A 19944-nucleotide genomic window follows, 5' to 3' on the forward strand; every position below is an offset into this window, starting at 1 on the left:
CCCAGTTAGCAAAGGTGGTTCCAGAGGATTCCAGGACTGCCCATGCCCTTACCTTGGCTCCTCCCTGGTGCACTCCTTTGTCTGGGGGTGGGCAGCCAAATGTCCCATGGCTTCATCCGCCTCCCCTGTGCACTCCTCTGAGGCTGTTAGGGGTCCCTGCACCTCCCCACAGGAGGGGCTGGCACCTTCTGCCCCTGGGGCTGAAGTGACTGGAGGTTGGCCCTCAGCCCTTTGGCAGAAGAAGCGGGCGATGTTCTGAGAGTCCTTGAGGGCCGCTGCAGCCAGGAGCTGCTGCTTCTTGGTGACACGGGCCTTGGCAGAGGGACTGCCCTGAGAGGGGCCTTTTGCCTTCTTTTCAGGGGAGGGCCCCCCACAACGAGCACTGCTCCCGGGGACCTCTCCTCTGGGCCCAGGAAGGGGCTCACTGCGGTCCTCATCCTGGAGGCCACAGGGTCGGCTGGGCGGCTCCTGCTTGCCTCCCTGCGCAGGCTGGGGGTCTTGCTCCTTGGCCTGCGTCTTCTCCATCAGCTCAGTGGCCGTCTGGAATGGGCAGGAGCCTTTGGGGAAACCGGCTCCCACCCGCTTGTGTTTGAGCTGTGAAGAGGAGAGAGGCTTCTGACCACAGGCCCCTCAAGGGCATTTGCTGGTGGGTCCGGGTGTGGCCATGCCGGTGGGGCTCTCAGGAGTGGGGGAGGGAGAAGCTGGGCAGGACAACATTTGGGGGTCAGGCTGATGAGAGAAGAGCTGTGGGCACTGCAGAGGTACAGCCAGCAGAGCAGCGACGCTTGAGGGCCTGCCCCAGAGCACTCAAGGCTGGGGCTGTGATGCCGGGAGGCAGCAAGGGGCTGCGGCCTCTCCTGGACCCAGGCTTGCGGCGGACACCGGGACGCTACTCACCGAGTACACCTGGGAGGCCGGCCGGATGTCGTACTCGGTGGGCTCTGGGGGCTCAGCCTGGGCGCTACGGCTGTTGGTACCACCTCCCATGACGTAGAGCTGCCCAGCCTTGGAGGCTCTGTGGATCTCAGCCACCTGGCAGAGACAGGAGGGAACGCTGTGGCATCTGCTAGCCCCTAGCCCAGGTTTTCCACATGTGGGCTCTGTGGCCCATGGCTACAGGCAACTGGACATGGGACAAGTTCAAGTCCTCATGAGGTCAGCTAGAAATACTTCCAGCAGGCAAAGGAGGGAAGTTGGGCTCCCCCAACATAAGTGGCCCCATGAGTTGGGGGTGCTGCCTCTCCCGCCTGGAGCATGTCCCACCCACCCCTGCCCGGGGCCCACCTTCTTCAGCACGCTGGCCTTGTACAGGTTGGCCACCTTGGCATTTTGAAATATCTCGTGTTCCAGCTCCACAGCCTTAGCCTGGAAGTCAAGTCTGAGGGTAGGAATGAGATCAAGGCATCAGGTGGGCCTGAGGCCCCTCCCTGTCAGATTCTCCTTGGGGACCCTGGGGGTGGCTTCAGGGTCTGGTGGGAATGGCCTTGCGCACAGGGATCCCACCCTGGACTGTCTGGGTGCTCTGCGGCTTACTGTCCCTTGGCAGCTCCTGGTAGCCCCTCAGTTGTAGTCAAGCCTCCCGCACCCCCTGGGAGCAGGATGGGTCACAGTTTGGGGAGGGGCACCCAGATAAGCCAGGGAGCTGGGGTTCCTGTGGTCTCTAAAGGAACAGGAGCTTGGGGAGCCCTCCTCAGCCCCTATGACACTCACCCATCAGTGGAACCTACGGCCTGGCAGTTGCTGCTCAGAGCCTCCTCCAGAAGCCCCAGACAGTGCTCACGGGCCTGCACAGGGGAGGGAAGTTAGCCACACGAGTCTCAGGTTGGCGGTGTGAGGGGGGCAGGTGTGAGGAGCTGCCCATCTCTTACCTTCACGGTGAGCCTGGGGATCCTCCTGCTAGAAGCCTCTTTCAGGGGACAGTCCTCATCTGGGGGGAGAGGTCCGTCCACTTCACTTTCTGTTCTCTGGCGCCCCCCAACCCCCGCCCCCCAATGAGGCATCCTCCTTCCACACCCTGGGGACAGCCCACAGGCTCCTGGGGACATTTCTTACTGACCTGGGGGTACAAATTCTTCTATCTTGGGGTCTTTGCCCTGGAAGATGACATGAAGGGCTGGTCAGGCATCCTGCCCCATGGATAGACAGCTCCCAGTCCAGCACCAGGGACAGGGCTAAGAAGGGGTAAGAGGGGGGCCACCTGGGACCCCCTGAGCCCCTGCCCCCTTCACCTTGCGCAGGCTCATCTGCTTCTGATAGAAGAGATTCCATTCCCGCTTGTGGGCCTCGTCTCTGCCCTCGTCCCCGCTGCCTCCAGAACCTTCATCGTACCTAGTGGACAGGCTGGGTGTGAGCAGTCCTGGGTCTCGGCTTTGCCTTCCCGTTGCACAGTGATGTCTCTAAGGCCCTGGCAGCTCAGGGCAACATTAAAGTCCTGGCCCTAGTGTGGCCCGTGGCGTTGGGGGGTGAACTATGGCATTGTGTCACCTCTGGTCTGGCCTTGGCACCAAGGAGAGAAGGCCAGACTATTTTCAGTGGGTTGGGGGCCCCTGGCTTCATGGCCCCTCACCTGCTAAAGCCCCCGTAACCCCTGCGGCCTCCCTCATACAGCTCAGGGTCAAAGCCATTCCCCTGGGAGGGCCCGATGCAGGTCTTGCTCCAGCTGCTTTTTTGCTCCAAAGCGTCCAGCTGCTTCCGCACCGCCGCAGGGTTCTGGCAGTAGTCACATCCTTTGGTGCAGGCGGGGGGCGCATCCCCGAAGTACTTGGCAATGGCAGCGTGGCGGCACCTGCAGCAGGCAGCACAGCACAGGTGAGCGTGAGGGGCCCAGGCAGGCCAGCGTCCAGTCACCCGGTCCCTAAACACAGGCTGAGCACTGCTACGGGGCCAGCCCCGTGGCAGGCATCTCTCGCGAGCCTCACCAGGCATCACTGGAGTGCCCATTTTACAGGTGAGGACAGCGAGGTGAGAGATTTCTCAGTCATGTAACACGTGTCCAGAGGAACCAGGGCACGAACCCCATTCTGTCCTGCTTCTCCATGGGGTACTCCTCTGGGCCCAGCTCCCTCTCTGTCCTCTGGCAGTGGGGTGCCCTGGGAAGAGCACGGATCCGGGTGCAGACCCTGACTGTTGCTGAGGCTGTGTCTTTGGGGAAAGCTATCTGACTTCCTGAAGCCTATGGAGCTCGCCTACAACGCGGTGCAGGGCTGCGTGAGGGCTGAGATGAGGCTCTGAAGCGCTTTGCAGAGTCTGGCACAGAAAAGGGATGTTATCACTCTTCACTCTTTTCTGAGGGATTGGGAGGGGAGGAACGTGGCTCTGCTTCTGTCTCTTGGTGACCTCCTCCTTGTTGTCCCCAATAAGCCTCTGCCCAGCCCAGTGTACACAGCCCAGGTCCCAGGGCCTGCGTGAGAGCAGGAACCAGGCAGCTCAGGGCTGGCACTGTATGCTAGGCACTGGTGGGGGCAGCAAGGAGACCCTGCCACCTTGGGTTGCCAGCCTGCAGCTGTCCCTCCTGTGATCACCCACCCCCCAGGCTCAGAGGCATTTGCAGAGGCCAGGGTGGGGGCCCACATCTCTATTGGCCATTACAAATAGTCATTCCTGCAACAGAAATGTGTCCTGGGGTGGGAGAGCCCAAGGGAGATGCTGGAGCAGAGGCAGGGCTGTAAAGGCACCACATCCCAAAGATAAGAGCTGGTGTCACTGCTCTAACCAGAAGACCTCTCATTGTGAGCACTGCCCAGGGCTGCAGGAAACACTCTGAGGAGCTGAGACCCTGAGGGACAGGCTCCAGGAACCAGAACCGATGGTGACACAGCCCGCAGGGAGTGCAGGCTGGCTGCCTTGTTCAGCTGAGTGGAGAACAGCTGGAGGAGGCCAGTGGCCACCAGAGGGCGCTATTCCTGCCACACCTAAAATTGATGTGTAACTCATTCCATTGCCCAAGTCTGTGCAACGGCACAGTAGCCGCCTGTCCAGCCTCTGGCATCCAAGTGGTGTGGCCACAAGGTTGGCTTCCTTCCCCCCACCCTCCCCCAAGCCCTGACTCACTAGGGTTTTGTGCTCACATTCAAAGGGCTCCATTGACAGCTGCGGGCTGGGGTCGCCTCCTGTTCTGCTCCGGGCACAGCCTGGTTTGCTGGGGTGGCACGACCAGCCAAATGTCAAACAGCCCCGCCAGCCACTGGGCTCTGGAGCCCGTCCCTGACAGTCGGGCCAGGAGTGTGGCGACAGCCCCGGCAGACACTCTGGCAAGAACAAGATCAGCAGTGTCCTCTCCTCCTGAGCCATGGAACACGAGGCACCTCCCCTAGCAGGCTAAGCCCAGGCCACTCCCAAGTCACTCGGGACTCCCAAGTTCTTCCCCAAGATGCCTCCCCAGAGGGCTGACTGCTTGGGTGGTCCAGCAGCTCCCCCACTATTTACTTTCTTTCCTAGGAGAAGCAGAGGGAGGGACCTGCCAGGGAGTCGCCTGAAGGACAGGTTGGGGTGGTCAAGGGACTTGAGCCCAAAGGCCCTCCTGAGGGCCAGGCAGAGGGCAGAGAGCTGGAAGAGCTGCGGGCCCCCTCCCTCCTGACTCCGTGCTCAGGTGGAACCTCCCAGGGGTCATTCTTTGCCAGGGAACATGAGAGCCGACCTCCTCTTTCATCAGCTCACAGCCCAGGCCCAGCCCACGGGCGGGTTAGCACACACCCGCCAGGAGGGAGGAGAGGAAGAGGAGGAACGTGCAGACCTCCCAGGGCAGGGAGCTGAAGCCACAGGACCAGTTCCCAGCAGGGATTCCCTCGCCTGCGCTGGGCAGCGGTGGCACTGGCTCCCCACTTCAGTGGCCGCCCCTTGTAATTTGACACTTGAATCTCCCAGACGACCAACAACAAAAAAGCCCAGGCCGTAACAGCAGCTGGCTGTCAGCAGCCAGGAGCTCCGCTGAGCTGGGCAGAGGCACCCAGGGAGCGGCCGGCCGTGGGTCAGGAAAGAGGCGTCAGCAAAGGAAGGAAGCAGTGTGAGTGGTGGAGAGGCGCGGAGGAGAAGCGCTCAGAGGCTGCCGGGCTCCGAACACCTGAGCTCCCAGGTAAGTGGTGCGGGTCACAGGTGAGGAGGGGGCGGAGGGCCATAGTCTACTGTGAACAGAGAGGAGGGTCCAGGGGGCCACACTTGGTCGGTCTCTGGACAGCCTCCTTTTCAAACCCGGGCTCCCTCTTCTTTTGCTGGGACCCAGCATGGCCGCAGGCTGAGGCTACAGCCCTCTGCTCAGGGTGGTTCCTCCCTGCTTGCTGAGCAGGCAGGGCAGAGGGGCTCAGAGTGCCTGCTTACTCTGCAAGTCAGTTTAAGCTTTTTCTATTCAGGGGGCTTAAACAAGGGATTTGGCTGGCCTGGCCTGGGAGAGCTGTCGCCTGCCCACTGAGCCTCCCTTTCTCCCTGATCGAGTCCCTGCTATCTCCCAGTCGAGGAGGCTCAGGGCAGAGTCTGCCCGGCCAGTTCACACCCCCTAGGATGTGGCAGAACTATGTCCTGGACAAGAGCAGTGACTGCTACCTCCAGTGGGGGCCTTAGGCCCATTCACTGCCAGGTGTTCTCAGCTCAGGGCTAGGCCCAGGTGCTCCTCCCTGGGCCCATTTGGATCCCTGAGAGCCCCCAAATCTCTCTGAATGCTGCACCAGAAGTATGAGGGCCTGACTCTAAACCCAGAGTCAGGGAGAAGGCAACAGCAATGGAACCGAGGCTGGGGGAGGGACTGCCCCGCCCCAGTACTTGCCCTCTGCCTCACCACCGGACTGCTGACCCCAAGATGGTTCCTCGGGCAGCAGTGAGATCGGCCCTCTGGGGCAGGGCCCCGGGAACCAACGCTGGTGCCTACTCCTCCTGCCTCCCTGTCCTCACTCCAGGGTTAAAGTCTCCCTCCCCGGCCCCCAGATGTTTTCCCCAAAGCAAATAAGCTAGTAGCTACTTAGAAACAAAACCCCCCCAGGTTAAAGTAGAAACCAAGGATCAGCTGAAGCTTGGCTCTTGGTTCGGCAGAAGTTGTGGGATTTGGCCTGGGATGGTGGCTGGGGAGACTAAAGGTCCTGCGGCCATGGGCAGTGATGGCACAGAGAGGGGACAGATGCCGGGCTGTGTTGGAGGTCAGGCCTGGTGGCTACCCTTATCTGTAAGATGGCCCAGGCAGGCAGGCAGGCCGGGATCAGAGTCCCTGCACCCACAGAACACAGGTGGACGGGGTCCCCCAAACAGCCCATGTGGGGACAGAAGGGTAATGACCAGTTTCTGGGGCTGCATGAATAATCAGCAGCAGCAGGACGTGCCTCCTCCTGTCCTGGAAAGCTACGAGGCTGCGGAAGCAGGGACCGCTGAGCGTTCAAGTGTCTACCTCCCACTGCAAGTGGGGGCCGAGGCAGGAAGGGGCAGCTGTAGGCTCGGCACAGTGCACAGTGAGCGTCTCTGCCTTGCTGGTCAGGCCTCCGGACCCCGCAAATCTCCCACTACTTTGAGTTATGCCTCATTCTCTTTGTTTCTCAAACAAGACATTGCCCTGAGGGCTGGGGTGGCTAAAACCCACCAATATAGGGGCAGGGCAAGAAGCCCTTGGGCCCTCAGCCATCAACAGCTTCTTATCAGTCACAACACATCCTTCCATAGGCAGCTGCAGTTGGAGTATCAGCTTTGCAAGGAGGAAACAGGGACGCTTCAGAGTGGCAGCTGTCCGGCCTGCGGATGCCTGCCTGCTCTGTCTCAAGGTTCTCTGTGCCAGGAGATGCCACACAAAGGCATGTTTTCTAGTCCCTCCAGCTCTGCCAGCCTTCCCCTCGGCCCGGCTCATGTTCCCCCTCCGCTGGCTGCCACTCCAGGGGAGGAGCACCCTCCGAAGTCTCCGGGAAGGGCCATGCAGGCAGCCAGGCCAGGGGAAGCCACCAGTTGCTCTGGCTGCTTCTAACCCAGGCACTACCGAGCATGGGGTTGAGAGGACTCTGGTTTCCCTGGTTCGCAGGTAGGAAGTACAGTTTGAGAGGAATGTGGTGGACCTGAGATAGACTGGAAACATATAGAGAATTATCAGTAGCCCCACTAGGCTTCCCTGCCCTCCTCCCTCCAAACCTGGGAAGGTAAAGGGGACAAGAGGCAGCTGGCCCCAGAGCACCCATGCTCCCCAGGCCACAGCTGGGAACACTTAGGGCTCCCTACAGTGCAACAGCTGGGGCACAGGCCACACGGTCACCTGACGACTGCCGGTTATATCGGGCACCAGGCATCAAGCACCCCTTGGCCTCGCTTTAAATAGCCCGCTGGGAAGCCCTCCTGGGACCTGCTGGAATGTGCCTCCGCCCTCCCCTCCAGCCCCACCACAGTCCCCACAAAGGCTCTCCTCAAGGCCAAGCTGGCGATAACAAAACAGCAACGGAAAAGCAAAGGGGGCTTCAATCTTTGAGGGCGAACAGCCGTGCCCAGTAGCCCCACTCCTGTTCCTGGTGCAGAGAGGATCCAGTGAGCAGCCCTGGGTCAGTCCCCAGGGCTGGGCACAGCTGGCCAATTCAGGTCCCCAGAGGCCCACGGCGTCCATGCTCATGGACCGACACACTTCCCAGAGTGAGGCCCGGGTCCCCCAGGCATGAGTCTGCAGCTTTCTGATTTCATAACCCCTGGAGAACGGCTGACTTCAGAGGCGAAGCTTCTGATCAACAAGCCCCACCTCCCCTGAACAGCGGTTCAGCCTCGGCCCCACCTTCCTCCTCCCTGCTCCAGAAATCACGCCCCTCGGACTGACCCGCATCCACGCCACCTCTCACTCACAAGTGGAGGCGCCCCCTCTGCAACCCCTCCTGGGCCTTTGGGAGTGATGGACATAGGTGTAAAAGCCCTCTGCCCACCCGCCCTCCACTGCTTCCTCTTTCAAGGAGTGTCTCTGATGGCTACATTAGGCAACACAGGCACCGGGCCAAGCAAGTTGAAAAACCAAACCAAGTGTAGCCGAAGAGGGGAGGGCAAAAGCAGCCCAGGGCTTGAGTCAGCCCACTGGCCCCAACTCCATGAATGAGAGCAGCAGGCGGGCTCTGGTCCTCCTGGAAACCCAGGAAGTGGGATGCCCGGAGGCCCCAGAACAAGGAGGGGTCCACTCCCCTGTATGAGCCTGCTCTCCTGGTCGGCGGAGAGGTAAGTCTGTTTGGTGTGACTAGTGGAGAGGGGTCCTGTGCTGGAGAAGAAGTTCATGAACCCAAGACACACACAAGACTGTTCCTTTGGTGACAAGTCACAGGTGGTTCTTGAAGAGCAGGTGTGGTCTGGTGAGTGATGAAAGCTGTGTTCCAGACTTAGGAGTGTGGGGTAGGGCTGATCACACAAAGCCCTGGTCCCTGTGCTGAGCCCACCACACGGGCGGGGCCCTCGGCGGGCTGCTCCTGGGCTGACTTCTCTTGCCCAGCTAACAGCGAGGGCAGCGCTGGCCAGCCTCCTGTCCTGCAGTGTGACCTCCGAGAAGTCCCTTCCTCTCTCGGGTCTCAGTTTCCCCATAAGCAAAAGAAAGGAGGCAGGAGTGAATGAACTGTGGTGTTCTAGAATCCTGTGCCTCCTAGTACATTTGAAAGCTGGAATCCTGATCTCCTTTGCAGGAAGACCATAACCCAAGGGTGGGATGTGAGAGAAGCCAGGAAGCTCTAACTCCCCCTTTGACAGGAAACCATCTAATATTCCAAGGAGCCCTCATCTGCCTACGACCCCTTAAACACCACCTAAAATCACAGCTCCTTATCTCCAGCTTTCACCCCGCACCTTCCTTCACCTCACACACCACACACAGCCTGGGAACGAAGGATGCAGACGCAACTCCCCAAAGGTGTTTGGGGGACGGCGCTGACAGTGTACATGGGACACGACTGTCCCCAAAGGCCACCTCAACTCTCCCGTGCTGGCCAGACCCCATCTGGAGGGAGCCACATGTGTTGGGCACTCCTGGAGCCAGGCCCTGTGCCCACTGCTGCTCTCCACTGCCAGGTGCTCGGCCCTCCCAACTGCCTTGAAAGACAGGCATCTCATCTTCACATAAAATGAGGAGAAGAAACAGACTCAGAGAGACGAAGGGGCTCGTCCACGTCGCAAATGCAGGAGGAGGCCAGCAGCATTCAAATCCAGGATGATTCAAACGCTGTCCCGTGGGGGACAGCTGGCCAAGCGAGAGCAGTTGTCTCGTGGAGAAGGAGATGTGGGAGGCTCACACGCTAGCTGCCAGGGGTCCCAGAGGACTGGGAGGCCTCAGGGGGTGGAAGCGTCCTTAGTGACACGGGTGGGACTGATGAGGTCACTAGGCAGTCCCACCTTCTAGAGATCAGAGCTACCTGAGAAGGGATGGGGTGGGGCTCCCCACCTCAAGCAAAGGCCGCACACAAGAGGGAGGGCAGGGAGCCAAGTGCGGGGTAGAGGACTCCACAAATGACCTTCAGGGCAGTTCTAAGGCAGCTACGCCGTGGCAGCAGCACCATGGTGACCAGCTCCACAGACCACGGCCATCTCGGGGAGAACCTGCCTGGCTGAGACCAGGGAAGAGGCAGCAGCAGAGCCTAAGGTCCGGCACAGGCCTCTGGCCGCCTGCAACGCGCCCTTGGATTAGAGCTGACTCATGAACAGGTTCAGGAGGGGTTGGCATGAGGCCGTCCCTGGTCCCTCTCTGAAGAGGCACTGGCTCCCTCGTGCTCACCAGGGAGGCAGGAGGGGAAAGAAAGTCTGAATAACATGTCCCAACTCACTGACTCGGCTGGACCTTCACCTTCGGCCCCTCGGGCATGACAGAAGGAGGCTCCTGGTCGTGGGGCCTGGCAAGCTGAGTTGCCACTGGGATGGAGTTGGTGGGGTGGAGGGGACTTTCTTGGACAGGCCAGAGGGGCAGGTCCGAGCCAGCAAGTGGTAGGGGTGGGGACCAGGCTAAACCCGCCCTGGGACACCTGACTCCGTCCTGACACAGGGCCCCTCAGCAAAAACTGGAGAAACACACAGTGTCATCTCCACCTTCTCAAAGGAGGACACCGTATAAGTAAGGCAACTGAGCTGGTGGGAGAGGTTGGGGACCTAAGATGCCTCCCCAGTCAGTTCTCACCTACAGCTGACCCTGGCCAGGTGCCCCCGGCCAGGTGCCCCCATGAGGCTGCTCTCAGGAGAACCTGACATTCCTGTCCCCACATATGAGGAAAAGCAAGGACACTAGGCTGGGATCCTGGAGCCCCATCTCCTTGCCTGGGAACCTGGGGAGGCACCCAAAGTCTTGAATGACCCAGGACCACCAGAGGAGCCATGCCTGTTCGAGACACCCTGGCACCACCTAGGAGTGGTGTCTAAGACAAAGGAAGCATCAGTGAGGTCAGAAACCGTGGCCAAACTTGGCTGACCAGCAGATTCCTCCTGTGCCCAGCTCTGCCGAGCAGCCCCGTGGCGGGGCCTCAGGCAACCCTCGCCCTGGGCAGCACCAGCCAGGTTGGGGCTGAGGGCCACCACCGAGCAGAGGGGGGCCCACCAACTTCCTTCCTCCCTCATGAGCCACCAGGAGTGTGATGGGTGAGACCTGACAAACTTGTTCTGCGGGCTGGGGTGCATGAGAGGGCGGATTCTCTGGGGCCAGCTCTGTGGGGACTCCATAGTCCTCTCTCTGCTCGCACAGCTCAGGAGGAACCCCGGCGGGAGCCTGGCGCAGCATGGCCGCTGCCAACTTCGTGCAGGAGATGCATGCCATCGGAGAGAGGCTGCTGCTCAGGCTGCAGAGGCTGCCCCAGGCCGAGCCCGTGGAGATTGTGGCCTTCTCGGTCATTGTCATTTTCACAGGTAAGCTGGGGCTCCCAGGGTCTCCTCAGTGCCCATGGCTCTTCTTGGCATCCAGCAGAGACCACAGTGCTAGCCAGAGGGCTGGGGGAGGTGGCTGGGTGGTCCCCTGGAGCAGAGGAGGAGAAGCAGACGTCCTTGGGGGAAGCCATGGGGTTGCCCCTAATCCTCTGACATGCTGCTCTAGGGATGGGGTGGTGCTGGGAACCAGGGCCCAGAGGCGCCCCCAGCTCCCCCACCCGGGGATGAAGGGAGCAGAGCTCTGGGCAGCAGAGGAAGCAGGATAGGGAGTCAGGGCCTGGGGGCCGGCATGGGGACAGTCAGCACCTCTCAGACCCTTGGGTGTTTCTGACCACTAAGCCAGACCTCTGGGCAAAGGTCCTCCACACCCCAAGAGGGGCTTCTTCGGGAGCAGGGTGGGCATTTGCTTTTTCTCCCCTACCTCTGAGCTTCCTGTGCTCTGCTCTCTCCCAACTTTCCAGCCACCGTTGTGCTCTTGCTGCTGATAGCCGGCAGCTACTGCTGTGCTCAGTGCTGCTGCCCTGCGCGGAGAGGCAGGAAGGTCCAGGTGGGCCCCATGACCCCACGGTGAGGGACCGGGCGACAACCGAGGAGACCACCAAAGCCATGACCCAGGGTGTCAGCCTGGCCCTACAGCCCTCACCCCTCAAGACAAAGATCTAAGGCCCCAGCTCTGGCCTGGCCCAGGAACCCAGACACTGACTGATACCTGGAGCCTCATCAAGGAAAACAGGACCGTTCCGGCCACAAAACCCTCATCTGCCAGTGAACACTGGGTGCTGAGGAGGAGTCAACTATTTCAGAGACTGAGGAAACCACTGAGGATTCTTTGCCTTCCTGTACTTTCTAACAAAACACAGCAGCAGGGTCCCCATTCCTGGGTGGAGAACAGCCCGCACGTGTGGGGAGCTGGCCTTGGGGCTCCAACGCCAAAGAGGAGCAGGCCCACCAGAAGGACTTCGTGCAAGAGCTCCTGGATCCCCAGCTCCCCCGACAGTGGGGACATGTCTGTGTTCTGTTCCAGGATTTGCCCATTTCTTTCCCAGTAAAAGCTTTTTGGTTATGTGTTTCTGTGGTGTCAGACTCCCTGGGCTGGGCTCTGAGCATCGGGAGGGCGACGTGCCAGAATTCCGGAGGCGTGGCCAGGGACTGTCCCTTCCAGGCCTCTGCTCTCCCTGTGCCCACGAAAGCTGAGAAAACATGCAGGCAGGAATGCCATGGAACCAGGGGAGGGGTGAAGGGAAATTCCTGCCAAGCACTAGCTGCCGACAAGCTCTGCCTCCAGCCGCCCACTCTGCCGTGACGGAGGCTGCATCTGCCCCAGGCAGGTGCTGGGCTCAGGAATGCCACTCAGCAGTCACCACTGCCATTAACTGGCCAGCACACCCCATCCTAGCAGGCTCAGGCCACTGGGTCTTCCCAAACTTCCAGTCAGAGAGGTTAGGCCCCATTACTATCCATAACCTGTACCCTGGCCCCTCTGCCCTTTCCCCAGTGTGTGCTGAGCTGTCTGGGTTCGACTCCTCACCCTGCTTCTCACCAGCTATGTGAATGCAGGGTAGTGACTTGACCTCCCCACGCCATGTTTCCTCTCCTGTGAAATGGGGCTAATCCTGGTACCCACCTCCGGGGGTAAGCTTGTGAGGATAAACCAAGATGACCTATGTCGTGCACTGGACTCAGTGCTGGGCATATCCTAAGAGCTCCGCAGACCTGCCGTCAATACCCGCCTCTGTAAACAGAAGGCCAATCCAGAGCAACGTGGATGCATTTTAAGGACCGAGCCCACTGACGTGCAACACTGCCCTGCCTCCATCCCTTCAGTTTGCTTTCTCTTCCAGAGAACTCGCCAGGTAGAGCTACAACCCAGGGATGAGGGTGGGGAAGGCAGAGGCTGGCGCCGTACCTTCCCACCGTACCGGTCCCCCAGAGCCACAAAGCCAGCTGTGTTTCGCACACCTCTGCTGTCTAGGCCTGCGTGGCCTTTGTTCCGGCTGCCTGGGGGCAAAGCCCTGTCTACTCAGAAAACAGCGCATCGGGAGGAGATGCCAGCCCCTGCCTCCCGGCCATCTCCGACAGGTAGGAGAAGCACTCTCTGTGGCTGGTTTCACTTCCTGGCGTCCAGGGTCTTGTCTGACAGGTTTGGTTTGGGTTTAAGACCAGAGAGGAAGTGCCTCCATACAAAACAAAAGAAATTCAAGAATCTGTCTATACGTTCTACCCATTCTACCCCACCACCACCAAAGAGTGGGATTCAGCATAATGATGATGATGACAACAAGGCGATGGTAAAGCTAGTTAAAGGTCCCCGAGGACTTACTCTGGCACTGACTTACACGTTTTGATGCAGATAAATTCATTAAATCATCACAACAACCTCACTGCCATAGGTACCATTATTATCCCCCCTTTATTATTTTTTTTAGATTTATTTACTCATTTTTTTTTTTAATGGAGGGACTGGAGCTGGAACACAGGGCCTCGTGCATGCTCAGTATACACTCTACCACTGAGCTATACCCACCCCCACTATTATCTCCATTTTAAAGATGAGGAAATTGAGCCTTAGCAACGCTAGGAAACTTGTCTAAATTCAATCAGCTAAAAAGTGGCAGAGCCAGCCTCTGGGCCCCGCCTGTCTGGCTCCAGAGCCCTCGCTCACCACACCCTGGGCCCCAGGCCTCCAGCTACAGTACTGATAAGGCTCTCATTCCACCATCCAGTCAACCAACCCTAAATCCTAAACAGCCACACCCCAAACTCCATCTCAAAATAATCTCCCTATAAGTGGGTGTGGCCTAAGAGTTAAGAACTGGAGTGGGGCCCAGCTAGGTCTTCCTCCCAGAAGAAAAACACAGGGAAGGTGGGAGGAACTGGATGGGAAGCCCTGCCTTTTCCAGTCCCAGCACCAACTTGGCTGGAGGGTCCTCAGTTTAGGAGATGCCCCTGATTCCTGTGTGACTTTTCCTTAAGCAAGTTTCATCAGCATCAAGAACACCCTCCCTGAGGGTGGCTAAGGCTGAGCCTTTTTACTAGAAGAGAAGCTGGCTCCCTGATCCAGCTGCCAAGACGTGGGGACCATGGGCAGCCCTGGGCACTGACAGGCTGACTGGTGGTTCATTCCTGTTTTCCTCTTCCGGGCCAGTCAGTTCCTAACTGCTGAGTCCAAATAGGACTCTGTCCCTGCCCTCAGAGGGCTTACTGGTACACACCGAGCCCCGCCACTGACGGCTTCCCCATAGTTGTCAGGCCAGGCTCCAGTCCTGCTCACTTTAACCAAACAGGTCTGCTGTAGCATGACAGCAGTCTGACACATGCCGACCGGGTCCTCCAGGAAGACGGGCATGGAGGGGAGGCAGCAATTCCCCCAGGGCGGGAAAGAATAAACCGAGAGGTACAGGCAAGTGGTGGCCATGGAAGGGGCGGCCACTAGGCTGTCTGAGCCCCAGAGAATGTCTGGCTGACCTTGGCTGCCACACCTCTCGTTTCTGCCACCCTGCCACCCTGGACCAAGCCACCAGCAGTCTGCCTGTGGTCACTGCTGCAGCATCCTAGCTAGTCTCAGCATTGATCTCCCCCGCTCCCCCGTGCCTCCCCCGACTGTGACCTCTGCTCCACCACTGACCACGACTGTGGTCTCCTGCTTCCTCACAAGGGTTTCACTCCACACTTCAGATCCGTGCACTGTACTGTCTGTACCTTACAGCTTACCAGAAACCGCAGTGAAGCCACCTGGTGCAAGAATCTCATTAGCCACATTTGGCAGAGAGCATTCAAAACAGTTTTCTCCTAAATCTGTTTTCCCAAATATCAAGATTTAAAAGCAATCTACAATAAAAATCTTCACGATATATATGCCTGTGAGTAATAACAAATTCCAGACCAGAGAAAACTGAGGACAAATTAATTCTGTCCTTAGAAAAAGTTTCCTTGGGACTGTCCTTAGGACCAGTTGCCTGTCCCTTAATTCTAACTCTTACATCATCCTCACATCTCAACTTACACATCACTCCTTTCAGGGGAGTCCCCTCAGCCCCTGGGCCAGGCTATGTTAGGGTCACCAACAGCATTCTCCACCCCTTCCCATCATATCATTTCCTTGATCATTTCAGAAGAATCTTCTAATCAGGGCCAGCAGTTAATTGAAAAAGTCAATAAAAGCAATGTTTGTGTACACGAGACATATATTCTCCACGCCTCTCATTTTAAATGGAGATACACACACACACACGCCTTGGCCAATCTATCTGACGTAGGGCTAACGTCTTTTCCCTGCGTGTGCGTTTGCTGACCCGAGTTCCTGAACTGTCTCCTTGCTAATTTTGACTTCTTTCAAGCAGAACAAGAACTTAAAGACATCTGCAAAGAAACCTGAGTGTGAAATCCTCCTGGATTTTTAGAAAATGTCCACGGTTGTCTTGTCCACAACTATTTTTGACAGGAATATTATTTGAATGATTCCAAAATGATTCCAAGGTGGTCAAATAGATATAGGAAGAGACCTGCCCTCTCTACTCACTCTGAAGTACAGCACAGAGCCTCAGAGAGCTCAGCCTGCACAGCCGAGTTGAACAGCTGGGTCCAAACCTCAGTGCAGTAACTTCTTAGCTATATGACCTTGGGTAAGTTACTTAACCTCTCTGTGCCTGTTTCCCAGCTGTAAAACTGGGGTTTCGGCTCTTACTGTTGCTCCGTTTTTGTGTAATATTAAGTGCAATTATGTAATCAGAATAACAAGCACAGCCGCCACAAAACAGGTTTGGGAACAAACAGCTGACTCTTGACAAGCATCCAATTAACCTGACAGAGAGGAAGTACAAGGGTGCACTAGAGACCAGCCCGCTGGCTGGGAGGGTTCAGCGGGCCAAGGGCATTAGTCAGTGTGTTTTACACGGGGAAATGCGAAGCGGCAGGTAAGCCAGGGGTCAGTTAAGCCAGGATGGTAAGAAGGGCTTGCAGATGGTAAGAAGGGCTTGCTCACATCTCCTCCAGCCCGGGCTGCACATCAGAATCGCCCAGAGCGCTCTACCAAGCACGGGGCTCTGACACATCCTGGGCTACCAGGTGGGGCCTGGGCACAGGCATTCAGAAAAGCTCCCAGATGATTCTAACAGGCAGGGTTGAGGACTGGCTTCCTGGAATGTAACCCCTGGGTGGGCAGGGCCTGCCTCTCTTGCTCACGACTAGAAACGCGGTGACAAGCCCAGTTCCTGGCTGCCATGGGCACTCAAATTCTATCTTTCAAAAAATGAATGGCGGCCACTGGGTTTCACACAGCAGGGCACAGGCCCCTCCTCCCTCTCCAAGCCACCCTATAACATGGGGGGCGGGGAGGAACCCACATGAAGCTGCTGAGGCCGGGCCTGAGAGGCAAAGACACGAAGGGAGAAGTTAGGCCTCCACAGGAACCTGGGGCCTCAATGGCGATAAACACCCAGAGGCTAGTTCCAGGTGGTACCAGCTGCAGCTGGGGTTAATCATTCACCCAGCACCACGGGAAGGGAGCAGCCATGTGCGACAGCCCCAGGCCTGACTTCCCGAGCTCTTCGGTGGACAGGTCATCTGGACTGAGAGGAGGGGCAGGGCCCAGCCACAGGTGAGGTGACCAGGTGGCTGGGGGCAAGGGCCCGGGCTCCAGTCTCTTCCCCGACCCACCCCAAGTCTGACTTCCCATCCAGGACACCGCAACACAAGCACTCTGAGCAGCCCCCACAAACGGCATCACAGGAGAGCCGAGCACAGCCAAGGGGGTAAGTGTGAAAGGCTGAAAGGGAATGTGGTTGCTAGGCAATGGCTAGCCCACCTTTGTTTACTCTGGTGACAGCAAGGAGGTCTGGTCAGGGCCAGTCAGCAATGTGACCACCTTTTCCTCCTAAGAGTTACTTCCCTGGAGTGTGACTCTTTTCACCTGGTGGCCTCAGCTCGGGCCCCCCAAAGTGTGGGGCCTGAAGGATTACCCTGATCCGCCCTCTCTTAGGACAGAGGACTGTTCAGAGCAGAACCCGGTAACTACTCCTTCCTTCTCCACCTTCACTCCCTTCAACAGGCCACAGGCTCGCAGACTGTCAATCTCAGCTATTTCAGGATTAGTCCTTCTGCTTTCAGCTGCCTCTCAGGCCGTCTGCTGAGGTCTCAGCTTGAGTCATTCCACTCCGCGCTGGCTCCTATGCTGATCTCTCAAAATGCTTCCCAAATGTCTGGCAACTGAGACAGGAAAGCCAGGAAGGACCTATAGCGGTGCTTTTTAGATTCTGGCTGAGCAGGTCTCAGGGACGGGGACCCCTCCGCCACTTGGTGCCAGTCCCTGCTTCTGCTTCTGTGCAGGAGGAAAGCCCATGTTTGCTTTCAGGAGGCATCCAGCCCAACGACCCTTCAGTGTTCACTAGCTGCAGAGGTGGGCCGGATATTCTCTGAGATTGCGCCAGGGGTGAAGTTGGGGGAGTGGGAAGCAGGGCCTGGGGCGGGGCCTTGGAGCAGCCCCTGTACTCAGGGCCTCTATCCTGACTTTTCCAGGTTCACATGGACAAACTGCTAACAAAGCGCACCTGGAATGGTTTCTGGCTGAACCCCTGGGACCAGGGGGGCCTGGTAGTGATCATCTTATTTATTACCATGGTCCTGTTCCTCATCTCTTTCGCTGTTATATTTGGCTTACTATGTCCGCCTGACAGGGACAACCATTGTGAAGGGTTGTGACCTGACTTCCTGCGGGCCAAAAAGGGGGTCACTGTTATACATTCTCAAAACGCCTTGTACCTTTTCTTCAAAGCCCTTTTAAGTCTGGAATTATACATTATTATGTGATTATCTGATAAGTGCCTGTCTTCCCCACTGGACCAAGCACCAAAAAGGAGGGGATGGTCTTTCTGTTCACCATGCACCCCCATATCTGATGGGCCTCGTACAGAGTCAGTATCAATCACTATTTGCTGGTTGAATAAATGAATGAATGAACAAATGAGCAAATGAATGGATAAATGGAGAGATGCTAGGCTGTTGGCTCCCCAGCCTGGCGACGACAGAGCCCAATACAATCTAGGCCTAAACCAAGGCTCTTCCGTCTCAGACAAGGTGCAGAGAGGCCTCTAGGCTGGAGGTTGCTTTGAACCTAATTACTGTTCCTTTTTACACTAAGAGATAAAGAGTCCTGTCATGAATAATCAAATGCTGTTCACGGCCACGCTCTGACAAAGTAGATGCATGCAGAGAGGAGAGGAAATCCACCGGATGCCCCACCCTGGCCTCATTCATGTGAGCCGAGTGTCTTTTCTGTTGGTCCCAAAGATGTCCAGGTATCCCTCACAGGGTCCCGCAGCCCCCATGCACCCCAGACCCTACAAAGCTGCCTTTGTAGAAATGTACCCACCTCTGCCAAAGCCACCACACTGGCCTGTCCCTTGCTGCCAGGTGTCCTCCCTTCTCAAGCAGCTGCTTCAACGTCAACCTCAAACCAGGCTATTCTTAGAAAAGGGGCACATATCTGGTGGGGAGGGGACTTTGCCGTCACACTGTATGCCATTTATGCAATGAAGGAACATTTCCTTTTACTCAAAGAGCAATTTCAAATCCAGCCACACCTGCGTGTTCACTCCATCCCAGGGCCTGGAAGTCCTGGGATCTGATATCCTCACAGGTAGCAAATGAGATAGGAGAGATGAGGCCGCACAAGGGATAACAGGATGCCCAGACCCCTGCCACACTGAGAGGCCCCAGCTCCCTGGTATAAGACAGGAGGAATGAAGGCAGAGGCCCTTGGGAGGACCCGTCCTCTTGCCTGGCACAACCAGCCCTCCAGACAGCCCCACAGAACCTCAGACTCATCCCACATAAGAATCCAGCCAGGGTGATTTTCCACAAAGGGGACTGAAACCTACAAGGACACTTAGCCTTTTCATTACGAGCGCTTCACTCAAGGAACCTAAGAAGGCCTAATTTAACAACTCACTATATTAGTGTCTGAAAAGGGCTCTGGTGGCAATGGCTGTAGGCAAGGGTGCCAACCACCTCTGCTGGGTGCGGTCTTGCTACAGGGGCCAAAGGAGAGAGCTTGGAGAAGTGAATAGCTTCAGCCCAGGAGCCACCAGCTCATCGGTGAATAGGGGGTGGGAATCAGAAATATATGGTCCAAATAAGTGCCTCTCTAGTTTCCAGAGGAAAACCCCCAAACATCTGCTGGACACCTGTACCAGGTACTTTATCAGCTCCACGCTTCAAGAATCTTTTCTTGCATAAACCAAGATGGCATGAGTGTATGAAAATGTGCATGTCACTGAAAATTGGGAGATGGGGGATTAGTGGCATCTGTCCTACTGTGAATTCTGTGACCATGACCTCTCTGGACTGTGGTCTGTTCATGTCTAAGTCTGAAGCAATCAATTCTGCCTCATCTACCTTACAGGGTTGTCCAACGAGATCTGACCAATGAGAGCAGAGAATCAAAGAACTTTTTAGACCAAAGGGCTACACAGATGCAAGTGGGCCCAGCTTGTCCAGAATGCTAGTGGACGTCCCTCATAAACTGTGCTCACAGCTACTCATGCCCAGGACCTGCCCTGCCACAACCTGTCTGTCACTGAGCAGCAATCAGGTTCTTTCATGGCCCCCACCACTGGGAGATGCAGATCAAATAAACAAGTGAGTTCCAAGGGGACAGGTGGTGTTACGTTAGAAAAGCTGACTTTTCTTAGAAAAGCTGACTTTTCTCCAAGCACGTTACTGCCCCCACCCGCCAAGAGATGAGCTGGGCCACATGCCTTGTATGGGTCTGGGATAAGAGTGACCACTACACAAGTGAAGCCAATGGTCTGGCTCAGGGACACTTGATGACCACAATGCCAATGACTCAGAACCGGTGACATGACCTGGGATTGAGTCACTCACAGGGCCAGCCATTCCAGAAGTGAGTAGAGTAGGGTGGGTGGATGCCCACCCAAAATACTCAACAAATTCGCACACTGCCAGAGTTCCTGGGGCCTTCCACAGAAAAGTAGAGGGGTACCAACTTCCATGCTCCCTGATAGGAAACATCCCACACAATGGCCTTCAGCAGGCAGAGGTCCCTTGGTGGCCCAAGAGCTGCCCTACATTAGCTGGTTAATGAGTGGTGCTGTTGAGGGAAGAGAAAAGACC

At 57.2% G+C, this 19944-nt stretch overlaps 3 protein-coding genes across 11 annotated transcripts in view; 2 read left to right on the plus strand and 1 right to left on the minus strand.

Annotated features, from left to right (window-relative positions):
* Positions 1-19944, minus strand: part of RECQL5 (RecQ like helicase 5) — a 32984-nt gene that overhangs the window by 1739 nt on the left and 11301 nt on the right. For all 3 annotated transcript variants that reach the window (XM_006199390.4, XM_015235298.3, XM_015235297.3), the window contains exons 9-16: positions 2567-2785; positions 2229-2328; positions 2057-2093; positions 1869-1927; positions 1711-1784; positions 1285-1378; positions 898-1032; positions 53-594 (exon numbers count right to left, since the gene is read on the minus strand). In XM_006199390.4, coding sequence (XP_006199452.1) covers positions 53-594; positions 898-1032; positions 1285-1378; positions 1711-1784; positions 1869-1927; positions 2057-2093; positions 2229-2328; positions 2567-2785 — 1260 coding nt within the window. The remainder of the gene's footprint in view (positions 1-52; positions 595-897; positions 1033-1284; positions 1379-1710; positions 1785-1868; positions 1928-2056; positions 2094-2228; positions 2329-2566; positions 2786-19944) is intronic.
* SMIM5 (small integral membrane protein 5) lies at positions 4693-11524 on the plus strand. 2 transcript variants are annotated; one of them, XM_015235301.3, is made up of 3 exons: positions 4693-5071; positions 10637-10797; positions 11277-11524. In XM_015235301.3, the coding sequence occupies exons 2-3, from the start codon at positions 10671-10673 to the stop codon at positions 11384-11386; spliced, it is 237 nt and encodes a 78-aa protein (XP_015090787.1). In that variant the 5' UTR covers positions 4693-5071; positions 10637-10670; the 3' UTR covers positions 11387-11524. The 2 variants fall into 2 exon arrangements, with proteins under 2 accessions (XP_015090787.1, XP_072795678.1); XM_072939577.1 differs by lacking the exon at positions 4693-5071 and having other exon boundaries at positions 8518-10797.
* On the plus strand, positions 15676-19465 carry ERLN (endoregulin). 6 transcript variants are annotated; one of them, XM_072940089.1, is made up of 4 exons: positions 15676-15728; positions 16373-16411; positions 16494-16565; positions 17329-17776. In XM_072940089.1, the coding sequence occupies exon 4, from the start codon at positions 17335-17337 to the stop codon at positions 17509-17511; it is 177 nt and encodes a 58-aa protein (XP_072796190.1). In that variant the 5' UTR covers positions 15676-15728; positions 16373-16411; positions 16494-16565; positions 17329-17334; the 3' UTR covers positions 17512-17776. The 6 variants fall into 6 exon arrangements, 5 of the variants coding, with proteins under 5 accessions (XP_072796190.1, XP_072796189.1, XP_015090788.1 ...); XM_072940088.1 differs by having other exon boundaries at positions 15692-15777; positions 16305-16411; XM_015235302.3 differs by having other exon boundaries at positions 15698-15728; positions 16305-16411.

The sequence above is a fragment of the Vicugna pacos genome, chromosome 16 (assembly GCF_048564905.1).
Source record: "Vicugna pacos chromosome 16, VicPac4, whole genome shotgun sequence".
NCBI classification, from domain to species: Eukaryota; Metazoa; Chordata; class Mammalia; order Artiodactyla; family Camelidae; genus Vicugna; species Vicugna pacos.